Consider the following 20,285-nt stretch of genomic DNA (forward strand, 5'->3'; position numbering starts at 1 on the left):
ACACAGGTATACAGAGCGGGGGAGAGGGGGCGCCCCTCAAACAGTTTCTCCTGTTTGGCAGTGGGGCCTCGGCGCTGGGGTCAACCCCACTAAGGTGACAGCAATGGCCTGAGGGCTGGAGCCCTGCCGGCTGCCGAGAGGAGATGGGCTCACCTTGACTCACGGGCTCGCTCCGTTCCAGTCGCCATCGCAGGGGCGCGGACCCAGGTATCCCTTGTCCACAGGCGAGGAAGCGGGGGACAGGCTGAGTTGGCGGCAGCCTGAGGTCGCCCAGCCACCACCCCAGGGCCCGAGGTCCTGGGGGCCTGGCTGGGCCCCCCTGTGCTCCAGCAGAGGGTGTGCGGTCCCCGGGCCGACACAGAGCTGGCCTTGGCCGAGCGGCCCAGCGGCCCTGCTGCTCACGGTCCACTCGGCTCCACGGCGGCAGCAGGCTCCGACCCGACGCGGACCCAAGAACCAGAGGCCGGAGACCCTCCGTGGGGGGTGGACACCTGCACCCCCAGAGAGCTCCTCCACTCCGAGCTGGGGGGCGCCTCGGGAAGTGGGGGACGGGGAGGGGAGATGGGGAGCGGAGGGGGGACCCCAGCCTCCCCAGCAGGCAGCAGGGGTGCGGGGAAGGGACTGAGAGGGGAGTGGGGGCCCAGCTGCCTCCCCGTCCCCCGGAGCTCGAGTGGCCCACAAGTGTGCTCTCCCCAGGAGCTTGGGCCCGGCTCTTTTTGGCAGCCTGGAGGTTTGCTCTGGGGATTTTCATGCCACGCACAGCTGCACACATGAGCAACTCTGCAAGAATTCTGTTTCTCGCCACATTCCACTCGGGAACTTGCGCCCAGGACAATATCGCAGAGCAATGAATCTCGGCGTTACTCTGTCTCGGGGAGAGTTGGGGTCGTGACCTTTCCCACCCCAAAATGGAATATCCCAATGCCTTTGGGAAGAGCCTGCTCACAGCAGGAAGAAACTTTGTGTTTTTGTTTTTGTATTTTAAGTAATCCCTGTACTTAAGGTGGGGCTCGAACTCACAACCCCGAAAGCGAGTCGCATGCTCCTCGGACTGAGCCAGCCAGGCATCCCGAGGGGTTGTGCTTCCTAGGACATGTGGCTGTCAGTCACAACGTCTCCCTGAGCGAGCCTAGCTATACAATAAGGAAGTTCAGCCATAAGAAGAAGCGACTTCATGGGTTTTGTTGTCAGAGAGAGAGGTCACTGTCCCACTCGGCCCCAAACTATCAAACACAAAACAGTGTTCTCTCCTCACCTGGAGCCTGCACCGCAGCCCGCTAGAGCTGTTCTTAATTAACAAGGAGGCCTTGGTGTAGAGGTAGGGAGGTGGGGAGGCCAGGGTACTTACCAAACACTTTGTTTCTCACCTAGGAATTGAGTAGGAAGCCACAGTTTCCAGAGACTTACTACAACTTTCCGATGCAGGACATGAGAGGCCGTCGGGGAGACCACCTGCAGCGGCACTGACCTACCGCTCGAGCCAATAGCAACACGAAGTCGGGGAGCAAAAAAGGCGAGAGGCGGAACCGAAAGGAACGCCCGGTAGGTGAGTCTCCCGTGACCGTGGATCAGAGGCCTACCAGGGGCCCCGGCCCGGCAGGAGAGTCTCGGCCGCAGTTCCCCCTGTTCCACAAAGCCAAGCTCAGGGAGCTGCCTGAGCACCGGCTGAACTCGCTGCGCGTCCCCCGCCCGGGCGGCCCAGTGGGAGCCCCCGGACGCGGCTTGTGTGTGCACCATGGCGTGCCACCACCTGGACGACAGATCAACCAGGAAACCGTATTGGGAGAACTGCCCACAATGAATTTTAGGGACTTGATCCTTGGAGCTTTAAGCTGATAAACAGCGATCTACTTGGAGCAACCAGGTGAATTAACACTTGGAAGCTTTGGAACGAATCTCATCTTCGAGATCTCCTTAAATCCCATGCGCTGGTTAAATATACACAGAGACACCAAGAGCAGGATCTCTCCTCCACAATAAACTCCCTGCTTCCTCTCTGCTTCCCTCCGGTGTGTTTGCACAGGGCGGCTTGTGAACCTTGAACGCCCAAACCTCTGAAGCCCGCAGGCGTGCTTCCTCCTGGGCCTGGGCTCTGTGTTGCAGCCACGTGGAGCTTCCTCCGGTTCTCACCGGGGCTCTGCTCCTTCCCACCACAGATCTGGGGCGCCTGCCCCCTCCTCCCACGCCACGTCTCCGCTCCTTGGTGAGCCGGGTACTTTTACGTCTCCTCCAGGTCTCAGCACAAGCATTACTCTCCTGGAAAAATCTTCCCGACCCCCGGACAAGACCAAATCTCCTGATTACTCCAATGGTCTCTGTACAACAGGTTTCTGCTCCTTTCCAGTGCTTCTCATGGGGACCGCTTTGCACGCATCTGATTATTTGATTTACAGTCTGTCTCAGCCACCGGACCAGGAGTTTCTCGATGGTAGAGATTACGCTTGTTTTATGTATCAGTTTGTTTTATGTATTACATGCACAAGGCACAGAGTCAGCGTTCTAGGCGAGCACCGGTTACCCACATCTGGAGCTGTAGGTTCGTGCCTCACTTGGAGGCTTTTGGAACGCTATCTGTAGGTTTACGGCCTACAGAATTGACACACACACACACACACACACACACACGTTGACTACTGCACAGGCATGAGGCCAAAGTACTCAATCAAAGTAATAGAAACACAAAAAGCAAAGCTGGTTAAATCTGGTATAGTATGCTGAATGGTCCAGTTATTTGTGGGGTATTGTGGGGGGGGCATTTTTATAGCATAGCAAACAGTATAGAATGGGACGATAAAGGAAAATGTAAAGACCTTTGAGCTGTGGGCAGAGCATTTAGGGCACGCTCTTCCAACTTACCCCATGTCTCACCCAACTGCCCGATAGGGGCACAAGTTCCCCTACTAGGTACAGCAGAGTGGGAACATGGACAAGTGCTTAAAAAAGATTATAAAACATATCCTAAGTATGGAAAAAGGATTCTTTTTTCTCTAATCTTATTAAAAGGTGAGGTTAGAATCTCTGTTAATAAGTAATACCCATGCTCACACCCTAGCAATTCCTTAGGCCTAAGTCAGAATGTGGGAAAACGTTGTTGTCTAAAGGGCATAGTCTCAGCTTTGAATACATACATCTGCCTGGTTTATAGAGGAAATATTTGAGCCAGTAGCCCATTATGGAAATGCCAGTATGATCACAGACGGATCAGCCTCGCATCTAGTAAACACCTTAAATGAGCCGCCCAGCTTGATTTGATATAAAACAGGTACCTAGTAACGTGTAAGCAGAAGTGAATAAAAGGCCCAACCATCACCCAAAAATCTAACAAGTGGTATTTCATTATTTTTCATGGATGTGTGCCAGAGACCCTGGAAAATGCCAAGAAAAGCAGGCCTGGTATTTAGGGCTTTGGCCGGCTTTGGTTTTAACTCAAGTTTCTGACCTGAAAATGCCTCGAAACGTGTGCGTTGAGGATGATGCTGATATCTGGAACAGGCATCCCCGTCCACACATGCACACAGGCATGCAAAGGCGAGGGAAGAGAGAGGACTTTGGGGAATGGATTAGGGATCCTTTTCTTATATGTGGAGATTATTTTCTTTACCCACAGTCCTGTGATTTCGGCATTCGTCAAGTAAGTCATTTACGATCTGAAGACAATAACGTCAGGTTCCCACAGAGCTGTAGAAAGTGACTTGTGGGAGCTGGTAAGAAACAGGGGATGGAACAAGCATGTGCACCCTTTGTTCTATTCCAAGGGGTTGACGATCCTTGGAAGGCTCATAACCCACTGTTATGACTCATTCCCTCCTGCCCACACTTCCTCCCTAGGCTCCCGATAGATACCTCATGGACTCCTTGTGTTATCTCAGGTTCTTAACTCCGCTGCTCTCCACTGTTCTCCAGTCAACTACCTTCTCTGTTTGCGGGGCCCCCAAGAAAGACTGGCTAAGGCCTGCGGGACCAGGACACGTGTCACCTGACCCGGGGTCTCCTGGGTGACTCGTTACCATCATCATCGACCAATTCCCCCACCACCACGACCTCGCATGCCCAAACCTGCCTGGTCTCAGCCACCTGGAAACAAGCTCTAGCCAGGTGCAGGCTCCTCTCTCCTCCAAATAATCGGGGTGCAGGAAATGTGTCTTGAACACTTTGTTGGATGTATCCAGTGGTACAAACATCATCTGAACATCATCCGGGGGCAGGTCACTCCAAGTCCCAGGAGGGAAGCCAGGCGCCACGCTCCATCCCCCGGCCTAGGTCCGTGCCTCCCAGCCCAGGACCCAGGCACGGGGTACATGTGGGCCCTGACACGTACCCTCTCCATCAGCCCACTCCCTGGAGGCCCAACTCTATCTTATCCCTCCGGGGCAGGATCTCAGCAGACCTACTTTCTCTCACCTGCGCGGCCTCACTTTGTCCTCGCTCTCCCTCCAGCTCCACCCTCCTGCCTCCTCTCCCAGAGAGTCCCCGAGTTTGCGGTTCCCCTGTTGGGGGGATCAGTTTGGGTTTTCGGCCCAACGTGGGTCCCCTGGCTGAGCTCTTTGGGCCGAGAGGATGCTAGACGCCGACTAAGCTTCTCTCACCTCTAGCCCTTTGCTCCCGCGGGCCCCTCCTCTTATGTGCGGGTGTGCACTATCTCTCCCTCTGTCTCTGTGTCTCTGTCTTCCTCTGTCTCTCTGTCTCTCTCTGCAGAGGAAATATCCAGATCACTCATAGAGTGGCTAGGGTATGAGGGTTTCCTCTCTTAACAGGAACTAACACTGATGTCCGTGGAATGGTCATGGCAATTTATGGTCTCGGACCACTCCGGGGAGGGGTGTACAGGGCTGGGCACACTTGCCTTCCCCCGTCACCCCTAGAGCCCTCCCCACCTCCTCCCTCTCCCCCCTCCTCCTCCCTACCTCCTCACCTCCCCCCTCCCCTTCCCACCTCTCCACCTCCCTACCTCCTCACCTCCCCCCTCCGCCCTCCCCACCTTCCACCTCCCCACCTCCCCAATGCCTACCCATCCCACACCCTTTTAACACCAGGCTATTCTCCTAACAAGTGTGAACAATGCCACTTTCTCTGAACAGGACAGAAACCTAAACTGTGCCCTTTTTCTTCCTCATGTGACTGCCTTCCCCTCAGACACCTGCCCAGCTCCCTCACCCCATCCCTCGGGACAGAACCTTGTCATTCAAGTGACTGGCCCCAATGCCTCTGGGACTCCAGCATTTACTGCGCAGTGTTCCTAAATGCCGCCTTCTTAGGAAGAGACTTCCTGCCGACTCTAAGCCTTATCAGACACTCAAATGAGTTATGGAAGAAGGTTTAGATTCCCACTCCTGGGAGGGCTTTAGGAGCAGAATGGATTCTCACCTGTCTGGGGCGATGATGTAGGATGCCGCTTGGCAGCTGAGGGGATAGAACAGCTCATCATCAACAAATAATATTTACTAAACTCCTGGGCATTGGTAATACTGTGCTTGACTCTGTATATATTAAAACAAACTTTAAAAGACACAGCCCCTACTCTCAAAGAAGGTTTCTTTACTTTTTTAAAAAGATTTTATTTAGTTATTTATGAGAGACAGAGAGCGCGGCAGAGACCCAGGCAGAGGGAGAAGCAGGCTCCCTGCAGGGAGCCCGATTCGGGACTTGATCCTGGGACCCTGGGGTCACGCCCTGAGCCCAAGGCAGACGCTCAACCACGGAGCCCCCCAGGTGTCCCTCAAAGAAGTTTTTAACTAATGAAATAAGAACTTTGTCTAGGGTACAAATAACATAACGGAGATCATAATGGAGCTCTTTCGGTGTCAAAGCACGTGGGTGTCTAGCTGCCTTTCCGGTTCCTGTACTCCTTAGTTTGGGTTTGGGACTACGCAGAGCAAGATTGGCAGCGAGCAGATTTTTCTAGCTCATATTTTCCGGGAGCTTGTGAACGGTGCAGAATGTGAGCAGGTATCAGAAGAATTAAGTGGGGCAGAAAGCACAAAGTGGCCTCACTTCTATCATGCAGAAAGCAAGAGGCTGCTGCGTTTGATCTCAAAGGATTCCTCAGTTTCCAACACCCTGGGATTCTAGGTCAAGGAGTAATTAGGGTCAAGGGGAAAAATAAGAACTATAAGGCAGTAGGAAGAGAGCGAATTGTTGAATATTTTCCATCCGAGCCGTAAGATACTATGGCCAGCTGTGTGCTTGAAGCCAGGTTTTCAGCAGCCCAGTCAGCAGAGCCGCAGGATCATGTGAACACCGTCTGCCCAGAAGGGCACGTCCACGTGCAGCCCTATAGCGAGGTGCCAGGCGTGTGGCCTACCCTCTGCAGCCCAGGGTCTGTGCTGCCCGGGAACCCAGAGCCCAGCAGGGCCACTTCCGGGTCCCTTTATACCTTCGCCCCCAGGCCCCAGAAGAAGGTCTTTCTGGATTATGGCTTTGGTCCCCTCTCATTCATGGGAGCAGGGCCACTGAGGGACTTGGCTAGCCGCACAGGTCCTGGGTGCGCTCCCGGGGGGGACCGATCGCGACCAGCTACACCTTGGTCCACTGGGCCCAGCACGGTGTTGGGGGGGGCACGCGGCCAGGGGCACGGGCGGGCGTTGACCTCCCGTGCTCCTTGTGCGGGGCGCCACCCATCCACACAGCGGCCCTGCAGGTGATGAGGACATTTTGGAATATTCTACAGACGTGTGTCTCTGCACAAAGCAAATAACTGATCCGATGTGCCTAGTGATTTTTGTTTGATTTCTCTGCATACGGAAAAATGCCAATGGGTCAGATTTTATCATTATTTCTGAACGTGATCCTCCTTTGCCACTGAAAGAACAGCATGGACAAGCTTTCCCTTAATTCCCAGGAGAGCGGTTGTGGTATACTGTGGTCGTGGGCTCTTCACACTCAGTGTATTGGGTATTGTCCCCTCCCAGGGATAGACCGGATCTAAGGTGTCATTCGTTGTGTGGCTCTTTCAGTTCAGTGAAGACCTTGGCTGAGCCCACCTCTTGCTGTGGGTCTCTCACCCAAAGACATGGCTCCTCGGCCACTCACGTCTAGAGACTTCACTGGCTTCGTTATTTATAACTAAAACACGGAAGTTGAGTTTACAGAGGTAAATAAAGGTGGAGCGTAAGTTTAGTTTTCCAATAAGGACAAACTGTTATAGCGAAGAAAGTGAGTATTTAGCTTATTTCACTGAAACTAGATGAAAAAATGAAAGATGAAACTAGATGAAAACTGAAAAAAAAAAAAAGTGTCTGTATAGAACCACATATGCCCGAACTGATCAGCATATAATCGGCCAAGTCTTCAGTATTATTTAGTCAGCCGTTTAATCTAGTATATAATTTATTAAAAGTTTAAAGTAAAATTTTTATGTCATAGTTTTCTCTGTTTACCATTTCAGGCTTCAAATGCACGGCACGACTAAGTTACTTTCCACATTAGAGAGTCGATCTATTTTCCTTAACGTCCAATGACTGCTGCGCTGGGGCTGCTCTGCTGTCGGGTCATGGAGGCGCCGCTGCCGGCTGAGGAGAAAGCCTTTCCACATCCAGAAGGGCTGACGAGGGGCGTTGTTTCAAGGCTGAGTGCTCCTACCAGAAGCTTAGCAGGTTCTCCAGTCTCCAAGCGCGGAGTCATCCTATTCCTCTGTGGTCAGTTGTTAAAAGTCACAGTTTTGGGGGCCATGCGGCCACAGGGAACCCCTCGGGCCCTGGATACACGGGAGAACGCGGAGGGGAGCAAAGTGTCTCTTGGCCGGAGCAGGCCCGGGTCGAGCTGCCCGAGTGAGCGCAGGAGGAGCGGCGGGAGCGCGGCTTCGCACGGTTTACTTAACCAGTATAAACATTTAGTCTATTTGTTAACCGAGGATAATATCCACCTTGCAGAGCATTTGTAAATATTTTAAATATTATGTGTGAATTATTAATCATATTGTTTTCACAGTAGATGTTCAATAAACGGCAGCTGTGCGCGTGAGGCCTTGTTTTCCTGGACCCACAGACTCTCCACGCCCATTTCACGCAGTGTCTCTCTCTCTCTCTCTCTCTCTCTCTCTCTCTCTCTCTCTCTCTCTCTCTCTCGGTTAGAGTTAGATGCGGAGCAGCAGCTCCTCTGGCTGCTTCCTTTTCCCCATCGGAGGCGACGTTCTCGGAAAAGCCAGTTGCCCACCTATCAGATGCCGCTCTTCACAGCGAGGCGTCCAGAGAACGCCCAGAAGTGCCCCCCCCCGAAGTGCCCCCTCGGTGCCTTGACGGGGGAGCCCAGGGGGGTCATACTGTACGTTGGCAAATCGAACTCCAATAAAATAAAACACACACATGCACAAAATTAAAAAAAGTTTTTTTTTAAAGATAAACCAAAAGACCCCCGAGAGCCGAAGGCCGCGGCCACCCCACCTAGGCTGTGCGGCCTTACTCGCTGAGGGAAGGGCAGCTGCGCCGCGGATCCTGTGGGGCAGCTCCTGAGGCCCTGGGCCAGCAGGGCGCCTGCTCTCCGGGGAGCGCGGGCTCTCGGCTTGCTCTGACCTAGCCCGTCTCTGGAACTCTCCCCCAGACCCGGTGGGCTCAGGCGGCTTGCACCCTCGCCCCAGCCGGCCCTAGCGGATCGCCAGCCTTTCACTCAGGCCTGTTCCTCGGGATGAGGCGTCTTTTCTTGCCTCAGGCCTGAGCTTACCCCACTTTCCCTTTGATCCACTTGGGAATGGTTTCAGTTGCACGTGAACAGAAACCAACATTTAAAATGGCTTTTAAGACTAGAAGCCTTCTTTCCCGCTCCTTCCCCTTCTCTTTTCTCCTCAGCTCATGAGAAGATGAGCTCCAGCTGCCCCTCCTCCTCCTCCCCTTCCTCCATCTTCTTCACAACCAGAAATCCAGACCCACAATATTAAGCCCATTGTCCGTTGTCCTGGTTCCCTTCAATCCCACAATGTCTGCTGCGGTGAGAGACGCGTCATACGTGACTTCAGGCTGGGAAGAAAGCATGCAGTGGCACCAGTCGTGTCTGCCTTGCAGACCAAGGAAATAAAAGCATTTCTAGAACACCCAGGAAACCTCAACTTTGATCTCATTGACCCATATGTGTCATGTAGATGTATCCCAAGAGTGCTCGGGAAGCTGGGTGTTTAGCTTTTCCAGACTCTGGTGAACGTGGCAAGGGAGCTTAGAGTGACGCTTGGTCAGCTGACCGACCGCATCTCCTGTAGCTTTCCAGGGGGGAGCGGGGCAGATGTGCCCTACCGGCGTGGCCAGCATTCTCCTAGACCCAGACCCAAACCATTGTTATTTGTGGTTCTTCTGGCTAATGACGACCAGAAAGCGCCGTGGATAGCAAAATCTCACACCCGCTGTCACGGTCTTGGTCAACCTGCGTTTTCTCAACTTACCGAATAAAAGAATCATGTAGAACACATACTAAACAGAAGTACCCACACCTTGGCCTTTCCCCAGAAGACTCTAGTTTAAATGATCTAGAGAGTCAGGAATTTATATTAAGCACATGCACCTATCAAATTTTTTTTATTATTAAACAAATTTGAGGACTGTTATTGGTTCAAAAGATAGCTCTGATTATTCTTGCTCTGCTTATAAATGATCAGAATCCTAGGACCTTGTCATGAACGGAGTTACAGTAATCATATGTCCTCATACCCTTTCTTTTAAATATTCCTCTCATGCATTCTACTCTAGATAAGTCCCTTCTACCCTGTCTCCTGTCTCCATGGCTTCGTTGCAAAGACCCTTCCATCTCTTTTCGATCTACCCCGATCAAACCTTGGCCCTACCCCTCTCTTTAACTGCCGAACCCCCAACCTCCAATACGGGTCATTGTGTTTTTTTCTTTCAAGTTTTACTCGGTTACTTCAGACGCATCAAACTCTTATGTTACCATCTTACTACAAAAGTCATGTGATTTCACCGAACGTTTAAAAGGAAAATTCTCAGGCTCTTGTGTTTACCTGTAACCACATCTATTCTACAGAATGTCTCCTAGCAGAGGGGGTGTCCTACGCGTGAACGGCACACGAAGGTAAGACGCAGACAATCCGAGACATTGAACGAGATGAGATCGCTGGGTGCTGAAGGGGTTATGGGAGGCCTAGAACAGGGAGAAAGTTTGCTCGGAATCTTAAACAATAGGCTGGGTTTGGAAAGGCAGAAAAAAAAAAAAAAAAAGCACCGCAGAGAGAGAGAATTCTCTGCAGGTGGGCAGGGCCCTCTTGTTCTCCCCGCACTCACCTCCTAACGCCCGCTCCACTCTGCGGGTTGGCCTCTCCTGCGGAACGTCTGATCCGTGATGGGGGACTGCAGTGCTGCTCTTGTTTTGACTCCTGAATCTTCAGTGGGGTCGTCCATAGAGAGCCTGTGAGTGAGTGAATGAATGAATGAATGAATGAATGAATGGTAAGATCAGCCTGCCAGAAGCCGAGCTCCGCAGGGATGAGAATAGAAAATGCAGTTGGTCGTAAAAACGTTGGCTTTGAGACGCGAGGGTTTGGAGACTCCTGTAGGTGGGGAAGGGGGAACGTCGCGGAATTCCTCAGCTCGCCTCATTTCATTTCCATATCGTGTGAGGTTAGAGAAGGAGCTAGAATTGCGGAAGCCGACCTGGGCGCTGGGCTGACCTGAGCCGTCGGGGCCGGGAGCGTCGGGGGCGCCGCTGCTGCGGACGCGGCGGTGTTCCTGGGGCCAAGCTCTGCTTCTGGACCCGGGGCCGTGTCCCTCACGTGTGCCCTCTGGCTTCCATTGCTGCCACCTTGATCCTCCTCCAGGCCTCTCGGACCGTGATTGTGGTTTCCCAAACCGTCTCGTGAAAGGCTTCCCGGCTGGCAGCGTCTGCCTTCCCCGCTCCTTCCCGCTCCATGACTCACTAACACCGGTGTCTGGGTCACGGCGGTGCCATCGCTGACCTAACGGACGCCCCGACTGACGTGACCCACCGGGCTGAGGTGACCCACCGGGCTGAGGCCCGGCTCGGCTCACGTGACCCAGCGGGCTGAGGCCCGGCTGCGGTGTCCCACCGGGCTGAGGCCTGGCTCACGTGACTCACCGGGCTGAGGCCCGACTGACGTGACCTACTAGGCTGAAGCCCGGCTTGGCTCACGTGACCCACCGCGTGACCTACCGGGCTGAGGCCCGTCTGAGGTGCCCCACCGGGCTGAGGCCCGGCCCAGCTCCAGGGAAGCGCGGTGCCCGCCGCGTGCTCAGGTGAGCCCCACTGCGCCCCCACCTCTCTCCAGCAGGCTCCGTCTTCCCTGCACACTCCGCGCTCCTGGTCCCACGGGCCCTTCAGGCCGCCTTGGGAGGCCGCGGCCGGGCTGCGTTCGCCTCCGTCCCGGCCCCCGCGTTCGCCTGCGTTTCCTCCGGACACCTGGGCCCGACGTTCCTGGTTCCGTGCGCGTCAGACCCCTTTGGGCTCCGCCAAACGAACGCGTCGGCGAGGGACTCGGAAGGCAGCGGCCTCGGCTCTCGGTGCGCGGCGGGCGACGGGCGGCCTTTGTCCCTCCCTCAGCCTCCGGCCGGGAGCGCGGAGTCGGGGCCTCCGGGCGTTCAGAGGCAGAAGCTGCTCGATGCGCTGCCAGGGAGCGCGGGCCCCGCCTTGTCCGCCCGGAGACCCCGGGAGCGAGTAGAGGTAAACGCGCGCCCTTGGTTCGGGCCTCCCTTGCCGCCACGCCCCGCTTCACTTTAATGTGAGACTTGGAGAGCGGCCCCCAGGGTGGCGTTACCTGGCGACAGGTGCTGACCAGCGGAGGGGGGGGGGGGGTTAGTTTTTTTTGTTTTTTTTTTGTTTTTTTTGGGGGGGGGTTAGTTTTTTATGCCGTTACTTTTACCTATGAACCAGGACAGTTGGCATTTCAGTAAGGATGTTTATAATAAATATAATATAATATAATATAATATAATATAATATAATATAATATAATATGTATAATATAATATAATATGTATAATTAATAAATATAATTAATATAATTAATATAACATAATAAATTGGGGCTTAAGAGGTGATTATATTGGATAATCAAACACCTTTAAAGTCATCCTAGGGTGACGTTTCTGTTCTGTTTCTCTCACGTGGTGTCATATCAATACAGGAATTTCGAATGTGTTACTTAATACGCGTTGGTCTAAATGGGAAAATCAAAGATGGGTACTCTGGATGCTTTACATGTCGATAGTAGGAAACCTCTTAAGAGTGTATTGGGTTTCAACCGTGATTCTATTTTAAAAATGGAAAATAGATGGGCAGCCCCGGGGGGCTCAGCGGTTTAGCGCCGCCTTCAGCCCAGGGTGTGACCCTGGAGACCCAGGATCGAGTCCCACATGGGGCTCCCTGCATGGAGCCTGCTTCTCCCTCTGCCTAGGTCTCTGCCCCTCTCTCTCTCTCTCTCTGTGTGTCTCATAAATAAATAAAATCTTTTAAAAAATAAATAAAATGGAAAATAGAATTTTTCAGAAAATTAGATGAAAAATACACTCACAGATATATCGACACGTTTAAATAGGTCTCTGAGGGCTTTCCAGAAATTATTCCCACATTTTGTTTTCCTTTTCTTAAAAAATTGAAATTAAAAAATGTTACATTTATTATGGAGCCCACAAAGAATATACGATACATTCACGGTACAAGAATTCGAAATGTACACACAGAGCAGCACGCCCCCCTGCAAGCATTTCTCCTTCCCTGGGAGACAGGGTGCTCGTTGACAGGCCCTCGCCATAGACTTGCTTCCAGCTCCTTCCACCAACCAGGGCATGCCAGGATTACTGTGTTTAACCGTGTTATGGTCAGTAACAATTTTTTGTTGATGACTTTTTGAATCTTTTATAGCCTTAAGTCTTTCAGGCTTTGTAGGTTGATTCTCAAAGATGAAAAGTAATAAGCAGCACTTGCCTTATCTTGACTGTAAGTACCATTCACCGCAGAGGTAGACGGTGTTACGTACGCACTTCCCTCTTACTGATCCAGCATCAGACCCTGGTGACAGGGTACTAGCCTGCCAACTGCTCAAAAGCATGCTACTTTGAAAAATTAGCATCAGACCTTTTCTGATGAAGTTCTGTCTTTATTTTTCCTGGTGTTTCCAACTACCTTTATCTCACTTTTTTTTTTTTTATGGCTCTGTGTGATAGTCTAGGATGTAGATGCATTGTAATTTATCTCATGTTCCCTATTGTTGAACAGTTGTTTTTTTTTCCTACTATGTACAATGCCTTAATGTTTTTAAAACTGCATTTTGCCCACGTAGTTTTGTGCATATACAAATTCGTGAAGGATAAAAATCTAGAGGTGGAACTGCTGGGTTAGAGGAATTCCTGCCAGTGGTCTTCAGAAAGGTCCTGCCTTCTGCCTTATAGCAACACTAGACCGAAGGTGTAATTCTACACAATCTTTCCAAGGCTTTTACTAATCATGTTGATTTTTGCCAATCTGATGAGTTTAAAATATCTCACTGCTCTTTTAATGTACCTTTTCTTGATTATTATTAAGCTAAAGTGTCTTTTTATAAGTTTAATGGCACGTGGCACCTCCTCTTTGATGTGGTGGTGATGGTGGGTATTTTTTTTTATGTTTAGGATTTCTTATATATTTTGATTATTGATTTTTCTTTCTCTTGGACAGGTTGTAAATATATTCTCCCAGCATATCAATTTTCTTTCAACTTTGTCGTATCTTCTGTCAGAGAAGTTTTAATTTGCACGTGGCTAAGAATCAGTCTTTTTCCTCTATAGGTTTTTTACCTTGTTTTGCTTAAGACAGGCTTTCCTAGCCTAAGGAAATGCCCATAGGCTTGTAGGTTTGCAAACACTTGTATAGATTTTCTTTTTACATTTAGTTCCTTAACCCGTTGAAAAGGTTTTGTTTGACTACAGTGAGGTAATTTCCTTCATTCCGTATGTACATATGACGTACATATGACGAATTGTGTACAAATTCTCCAACGCATGAGTAGGAAGGAGTCATGGTAACATCCTTTCCCCTGTGCCTTTTTATCTCCCCACTTCTCATTCTCTCCTCCCCGTAAGGAACACTGGGCAGTGGGACACGTTTCAACAGGCCTTCCAAGGTGATGAGCAACTCCACACCAATAAATACCCCCGGTCCGTTCTCTCTACGGAAGAATTACTGTGCTCACCTGTGTGCAGTCCTCCCCTGGGTGCACAGGAGACTGTAGTTGTCAGGGCCCATGTGGTCAGTTGGGGCTGTGTGGCTAGCTCCAGCCAGTAACTTCCGAAGGGAGGTGGCATATCCTTCACATGCCAGTTCAGGCGGAGGCGTAAAGTCCTGCTTGACCTTGCGGCTTTTTTCTGAGCTCTACCTTGGGATGCTGGGGACACAGGGGAGCAGCCTGTGTACTGAGGCACCGGGAGGAGGACAGATGCCCTGCTGACTTGCTCCACTTGCAGTGGACATGTTGTCAGTCAGATATGAACTCCTGTGTGTTAAGCCACTGGGATATTTGCGCTTGTTTATTATGACGTCAAAAGGCGACTGAGCAAAGAATGACAGCATCCCCCCCGCCTCGCCCCCGGTCAACCTTGAGTCTGCTCTCTATTACTTTTTTAGAGTTGACAGTTTGAAATGTTGGCACGTCAGCATGTGAAAGAAATCGTTTGCAAAATACCTTGTGACTGCTTTGAGAAACACTGATAAGTATTTATTCATTATTTACATATATTTCCTGAATACACACCAGAACCGGGCTTTGTGAATAAAATGAGAATACAAGAGACCCAGCCCCTCTCTTCACGGGGTTTGGCAGCAATACCAGAAGAGGCTGTGCAGGAAGCTGGTAAGGGTCTGGTTCCAGAGTCAGGTGCCTGGAGTTAGAGTCCCGGCTCTGCCTCTCATTAGCGAAAAAAACTTAGGCAAGTTAATTAACCTTTTACTGCCTCATTTTCTCATCAAGAAAATTGAGAGTAAATGAGTTAATTTATATAAAATATTTTGTGCAGAATTTGACAAACAATAAGCACTCAATAAATATTAGTTGTCATCACTACTGGGACCGTGAGCCTGGAATTGGCTCAGGTGCCGTGGGGTGTATAAAGCTGTACCCGCGGCCTATGGAGCTGACGTCACCAAATCACATCCCCAGCCTAGCAATTTGCTTCATGCTTTAGCGTGGTGTACGTACCATCAGAAAACTAGCAGGCAAGTCCTAAGGCAGTTAGAAACAGAGAGTAGGAAGAGCACCTTGTGCTGTCATCCCTCTATTTTTAATGTTTAATTTTTAATGTTCTAGGGCATCTGACTTAACCAAAGATAATGATCTATTTTTAGATGGCCTATAAAAGAGTGATAAGTCTGGTTTATGGACTCTGAAATTCTCAGCTTAAGAATATATTATAAGAGGGATGTCTGGCTGGCTCGGTCAGGAGAGCACATGACTCTCGATATTGGGGTCATGAGTTCAAGCCCCATGTTGGGTATAGAGATTTACCTAAATCAAACTTTTCAAAAAGGAATATGTTGTAAGAAGGTTGTGTGTTTAGCTTATGGATACATATTGCAGACGTAAGCATATACCAGCAGCTGTGTGGATACACTCACATTTCAGTGGGGGCCCTTCCTATAGAGGGTATGAGATTTGTTCTGAACCCTGACCTTAACATCTATCTGTCACCCCAAATCACAGAACTAGTCAGGAGCAGAGACAAGAATCATGAAATCAGCAAATGTCCTTTCCGTCACACCCTGGCTTATAGGAGAAATAGCCACCTTTGACTTACTAGAGCTGCAGCCAACACAGAAGAGATAGCAATATATTACACATGCACACATTTTTATTGCTAGATCGTATAACCTTATCTTCAACAGAGGTTTCAGTATTTTCTGTGTAAATACACTCCACTTCCTTTGTACATCACTGCAGCTAAATTATTAATAAACACAGTAGAAGGCAAGGTCTTTGGTAGAACTGTAGATCTAGTATTAGGTCAGTTATGGAATCTCTCCTTTCCCTCCCGTAAGACCCTGCTATATGTTTGTATTATTGTCGCCCCTTCTAAACCACCAATCAAACCCCCAAGGGAAAGGGAAACTAACACTGATTGTGATACGAACACTTATATGTCAGGAACTGTGGGTGAGTCATCATATAAATACAGACCTTCAACAGATACACAATTAATTTAAATATACACATTATGCATAGTTTTATTTCGGTTTTATGGGACACACACATAAAAGTGGAAAAAACCCACAGCTTTCTCATCCTCTTTCTTCTTGTTGGGGTGAACTTTGGTTCCACAGAATCACTGAACAGTGAGTACCTCCAAAACCATAAAACTTCTGGACTCGTATGTGAGTGTGTTGTCTGCGTATGCTGATTATAATCAATATGTGATCGTTGCCAAAACATGTGAACTGTGATTAGCAAACTTTAGAAAGATTTCGACGATTTTACTAGCACCAAGAAAACCACTCACTGAGAAAATCACTGCCAATGTTTTTATGTGTATACTTCAGATTTTTTCCTGTGTACGCATATATATTGTGACTATATTTTCATGTCCCAAGCATACCTCCATACGACCTTCGCTAAAGACACATATTGTACACAACATGTACTATAACTTACGTACGTTTATGTATAAATATCCTGTTGCTGGTGAGTTCAGATGTTTCTACCTTCCACTGTCTTCATTAATCCTAGTGGAACGGCTGGATCAAGTCCTCCGGAGCAGGTCTTGGGCCTATCCGAGGGTCAAGCATGTAGCTGCACTGTCTGTTCTCAGTGTTCAGCCCATGCTACTGCATTCCTCTCTTCTCGAGCACAGTAACATCAAAGGGACATGGACATGGATTTCAGTCTCAATTCCGATTACTGGTTAGAATGATTATTATCCGTGGGGTGGAGACACGTGGATTTAAATTTTCATTTTAATTACTAATTAACTTGGTGAAAACCATTTCAGAGACTCCCAAATGGGAAACTGGACTTAGGTGAGGTGCAACAGGTCAACTGATCCTCTGAGTTACTTGAGAAATGTAATATATATAATCTGGGTCTTAACTGAGAACTATTGAATCTACATCTCCAGGGCAAGACATGGGAATCTACGTTTTTAGAAACTCCCTGAGTACTTCCAAAGTGCTGCAGGCTGGGACCCACTGAAACAGGAGAGGTCTCAAGGCTTCTCCTTGGCTGGAACTATTTCATCCTTTTCCTTCCTCAGCTTCTTGGCATCCCATGTGGTTTTCTCGGCCACCAGGCAGTTTGTATGTAATAACACAAGGAACATAGGGAGATGAAGCTAGTTAAAAACAACAACAAAGTTCTTGAATCATTTTTGTAAAAAGCAGATTAAAACCAAGATAGTGAAAGAAAAAATAAAATAAAAATAAAAAGTAAAATAAAAATAAAAATAAAAAATAAATAAAAATAATAAATAAAACCAAGATAGTGAAATAATCTCACTTCTAATGCTTCTTAAGCTCTTATTTATTTTATTAAAATCTTGGTTTAAAAAAATTCCCCCCAAATCTCCATTTTATTCTTTCTCAAAGCCCGATTAAAATTTTCCTTAGTGTTCCAACAGATGCCATCCGACAAATGGCAAGTGGGCTGTTTAGATTATAATTGAAGAGTCCAAAGTCACTTGTAGTTCTGAAAATCTATGATTTTATTTCAGATAGTCTTATAGATGATAGAAAAATATACACACTGTTGGCGGGTCTGACTAAGTCTTTGGGGAACGTGCAAACATAAAAGGTTTATTGAAATTCAGCTCTTTCTGGGAGAGTAAAACATAATATACTTATTCAAAGGTACAGTCAACCAATAATAATTTAGAACAGACAGTTCATCCTAGATCTATTTTCAGCTGTTTTTGAATATCAATTCAATGGCGCTAATATAGAAGGCTGAGAAATCATATGTAGTGTTTTCATTTTCATCCTTAAATAAGTGCAGATAAAATATTTCTAACTCACCTCAGTTTCATATTAATCTTTACATCTTCTACATTAAAGGAATAAACCCAGTGAATCAGAGAGAAAACTTAGAGTCTATGTTATATTTTAAAAATAAATAGTGATAGAATTTAACTTTTCTTTATGACCACAGTAAAATGAAGATTGTATCTATTAATATTTAGAGGACAAAAGACAAAACAGGGATTTTGAGACCTAAAAATGTATCATCTTTGGTGGAAAAAGCCTTATTCTTTCAATTGATCAATTAAGACATGTTTAACCATGAGATTCTAATAAAAATGTGAGCCTTTCGTCCAGAGAGCATATTCCTCTGATAGTATCTATATCCTGCTACTTATGGTGTGATAGCCTTTTCAGGGGATACTTACAGTGAAAATGAATTAATGCTTTTTATCAATGATCTGCCCTGTAATGGGTGATTATAAGTGCTCAGTATTCTCTTCTGCGTTCTAATTTACATCATCTGATGCACTAAACCATTTGGCTCAGAGTCAGCAACACGCTGGAATCAAACTATTACGGTGCTGAGTTGTTTTCTGCATTGTACTTAAAGTGTACGATCCCAGAACTGAAGCACCAAAGGTTACTATTACTGAGAGTCATTTATCTATGGCTTCAATAACAAAGCTAGTATTAAATATAAAACCATTCGCAATACTGTTCAGCAAAGAAAGTATCATTAAAATAACTCCAGGGCTCCAATTTAAGCTCATATAACAAAAAGAAACCTTGAATTGGAATTGTCTTTATAGCCTCAATTTACTATTTGAGGAGTTAGAGTGGAGAGTTACAATTTAATTCTTTTCTCCGTGGGGACACAGAAGACTGTCATGAAGTCAAAAAGCTGTAGACCAAAGGTCCTTCTCCTTTTGTGAGGGGAAATGGTTTTCAATTCCTCCAAAGCTCAGAGATCTGTGTTAGAAAACAGAGTGGAGAGGAACCAGGCAGCTTTGTTCCTTCCTCCTGGAATCCTGGGGTGTGTGAGAGAAGCGGCCTGGCTGTGAGGTGTAATCATATAGACTCTGATTTATGATTATTTGTGTATTTTTCTTTCCATGTGACTACAAATCTTCCTGTGGGAGCGCTCAGGTATTTTTGGTGTCTCTGTGAAAAGGACCTTGACCCACAGAGAGCCCTCTCGCAGTGAGGATGACCTTCAGGAGTTTGGCATCGCAAAAATGGGCCTGAAAATTCGAGTTTAGAAGTGAATTTCATGCGATTAAAACTGCCGGAATACACATTCCAGAGAGAGGAATTCGACGTTCTCATACAGGAGGCCATCGAAGGCAGAGCGATAAGAAATGAAAAAGTTCTAGTGAGGCCGAGGATTGTCTCTCGAAGTTTCACTGGGTGGAGTGGAGCTAAAGGGAATGTCAAGCAAATGTCTGCTGTTCTCTGAGAGGCTCTGGGGCTGGTTCGAGGTAGACAGGCCTGGACTGTAGCGTGTGCTCCCGATGTGCGGGAAAGTCAACTGAATAACCCAAGTAATGTGAAAGTGGAATTTGCCGGGGAAGGAGGGGGCGTCGAGTAGAGGCTGTGTTTTATGTTTGGTTGATGCTGCCGAGGATAAAGCAAGCTCTTGAGAAAGGGCCAGAGGAAGTTTTAATTCTGCAGAACTGAGAGATCAGTGCCAGAGGTGAGTCCAGGAACCCCACGGCCTAGGGGCGCTGAGGGGCTCCGTCGGAAAGCGTCCACCCCTTGATGTGGGCTCAGGTCAAGATCTCAGGGTTATGAGATTGAGCCCCGAGTTGGGCCCAAGCTGGCCGTGGAGCCTGCTTAAGATTCTCTTTCCTTCCACCCGCCCCCCCACCCCACCCCCCGGCCCTGCTCACATGCACACACATGCCCGCTCTCTCTCTCTCTCTCTCTCTCTCTCAGAAAACAAAAAGAAAAGCCAAAACGAACAAATACACCTTCCTAGGCATCCAGGACTCTTGCAGAAGGACGGGCCTTGAGCAGCATATCTGGAGTATACGGTTGTGGGAATCTCAGTTGAAATTGAGTTACATAAATGGATCAGAGGGCCTGGCCCATTCCGTGGGTGTTAGCCGGGGCACACTGACTGCCATAACACGTGGCTCCCAAGTCTCAGTGGTTTAACAATAACAATTTATTTCTTGCACCTGTAATAATCTAATATGAATCTGTAACTTCACGTAAGCTATGGTCCTTAAATATAAACCAGCATCAAGCTTCTCCGTAATGAAGACCTGTTGAAATACCCCCCTAGGCGTCATTTTAAACTCACATAACAAAGAGAAATGTTGGATTGGAATTGGAGAAGGTGCTCTGCTCCAAGAAGGTATCAGAGTCTTCTGGAAGGGTCTCAGATATGGGGTAAAGGAGAGCAGAACACGCACTTT

The 20,285-nt window shown here is 48.4% G+C and overlaps 1 protein-coding gene and 1 long non-coding RNA gene across 6 annotated transcripts; one reads left to right on the top strand and one right to left on the bottom strand.

Annotated features, from left to right (window-relative positions):
- On the top strand, window positions 1-8,301 carry LOC144302741 (uncharacterized). Of its 5 annotated transcripts, none has more exons than XR_013369775.1 (4): window positions 1-207; window positions 1,372-1,546; window positions 7,385-7,641; window positions 8,076-8,301. It is a non-coding gene; the product is annotated as an uncharacterized LOC144302741 (long non-coding RNA). The 5 variants fall into 5 exon arrangements; XR_013369772.1 differs by lacking the exon at window positions 8,076-8,301 and adding an exon at window positions 2,234-2,428 and having other exon boundaries at window positions 7,385-8,009; XR_013369773.1 differs by lacking the exon at window positions 8,076-8,301 and adding an exon at window positions 2,327-2,428 and having other exon boundaries at window positions 7,385-8,007.
- Window positions 8,302-9,927: 1,626 nt separating this feature from the next.
- On the bottom strand, window positions 9,928-16,514 carry LOC144302305 (uncharacterized). The gene is made up of 4 exons (XM_077879564.1): window positions 16,509-16,514; window positions 11,209-11,704; window positions 10,218-10,341; window positions 9,928-10,077 (listed from the first exon to the last, which is right to left on the bottom strand). Exons 1-4 carry the CDS (start codon window positions 16,512-16,514, stop codon window positions 9,969-9,971), a joined length of 735 nt encoding a protein of 244 aa, XP_077735690.1. The 3' UTR covers window positions 9,928-9,968.
- Between the last annotated feature and the right edge of the window lie 3,771 nt (window positions 16,515-20,285).

The sequence above is a fragment of the Canis aureus genome, chromosome 31 (genome assembly GCF_053574225.1).
Source record: "Canis aureus isolate CA01 chromosome 31, VMU_Caureus_v.1.0, whole genome shotgun sequence".
NCBI classification, from domain to species: Eukaryota; Metazoa; Chordata; class Mammalia; order Carnivora; family Canidae; genus Canis; species Canis aureus.

Excerpts from the sequence above, each read along its gene's own strand:
- LOC144302305 (XM_077879564.1), bottom strand. Across the intron at positions 10,342-11,208 it reads ACGGAGCCTGCTGGAGAGAG|GCTCTCTATGGACGACCCCA; the intron begins GTGGGGGCGCAG and ends ACTCACTCACAG. Across the intron at positions 10,078-10,217 it reads AGTGGAGCGGGCGTTAGGAG|GCCTCCCATAACCCCTTCAG; the intron begins GTGAGTGCGGGG and ends TCCCTGTTCTAG.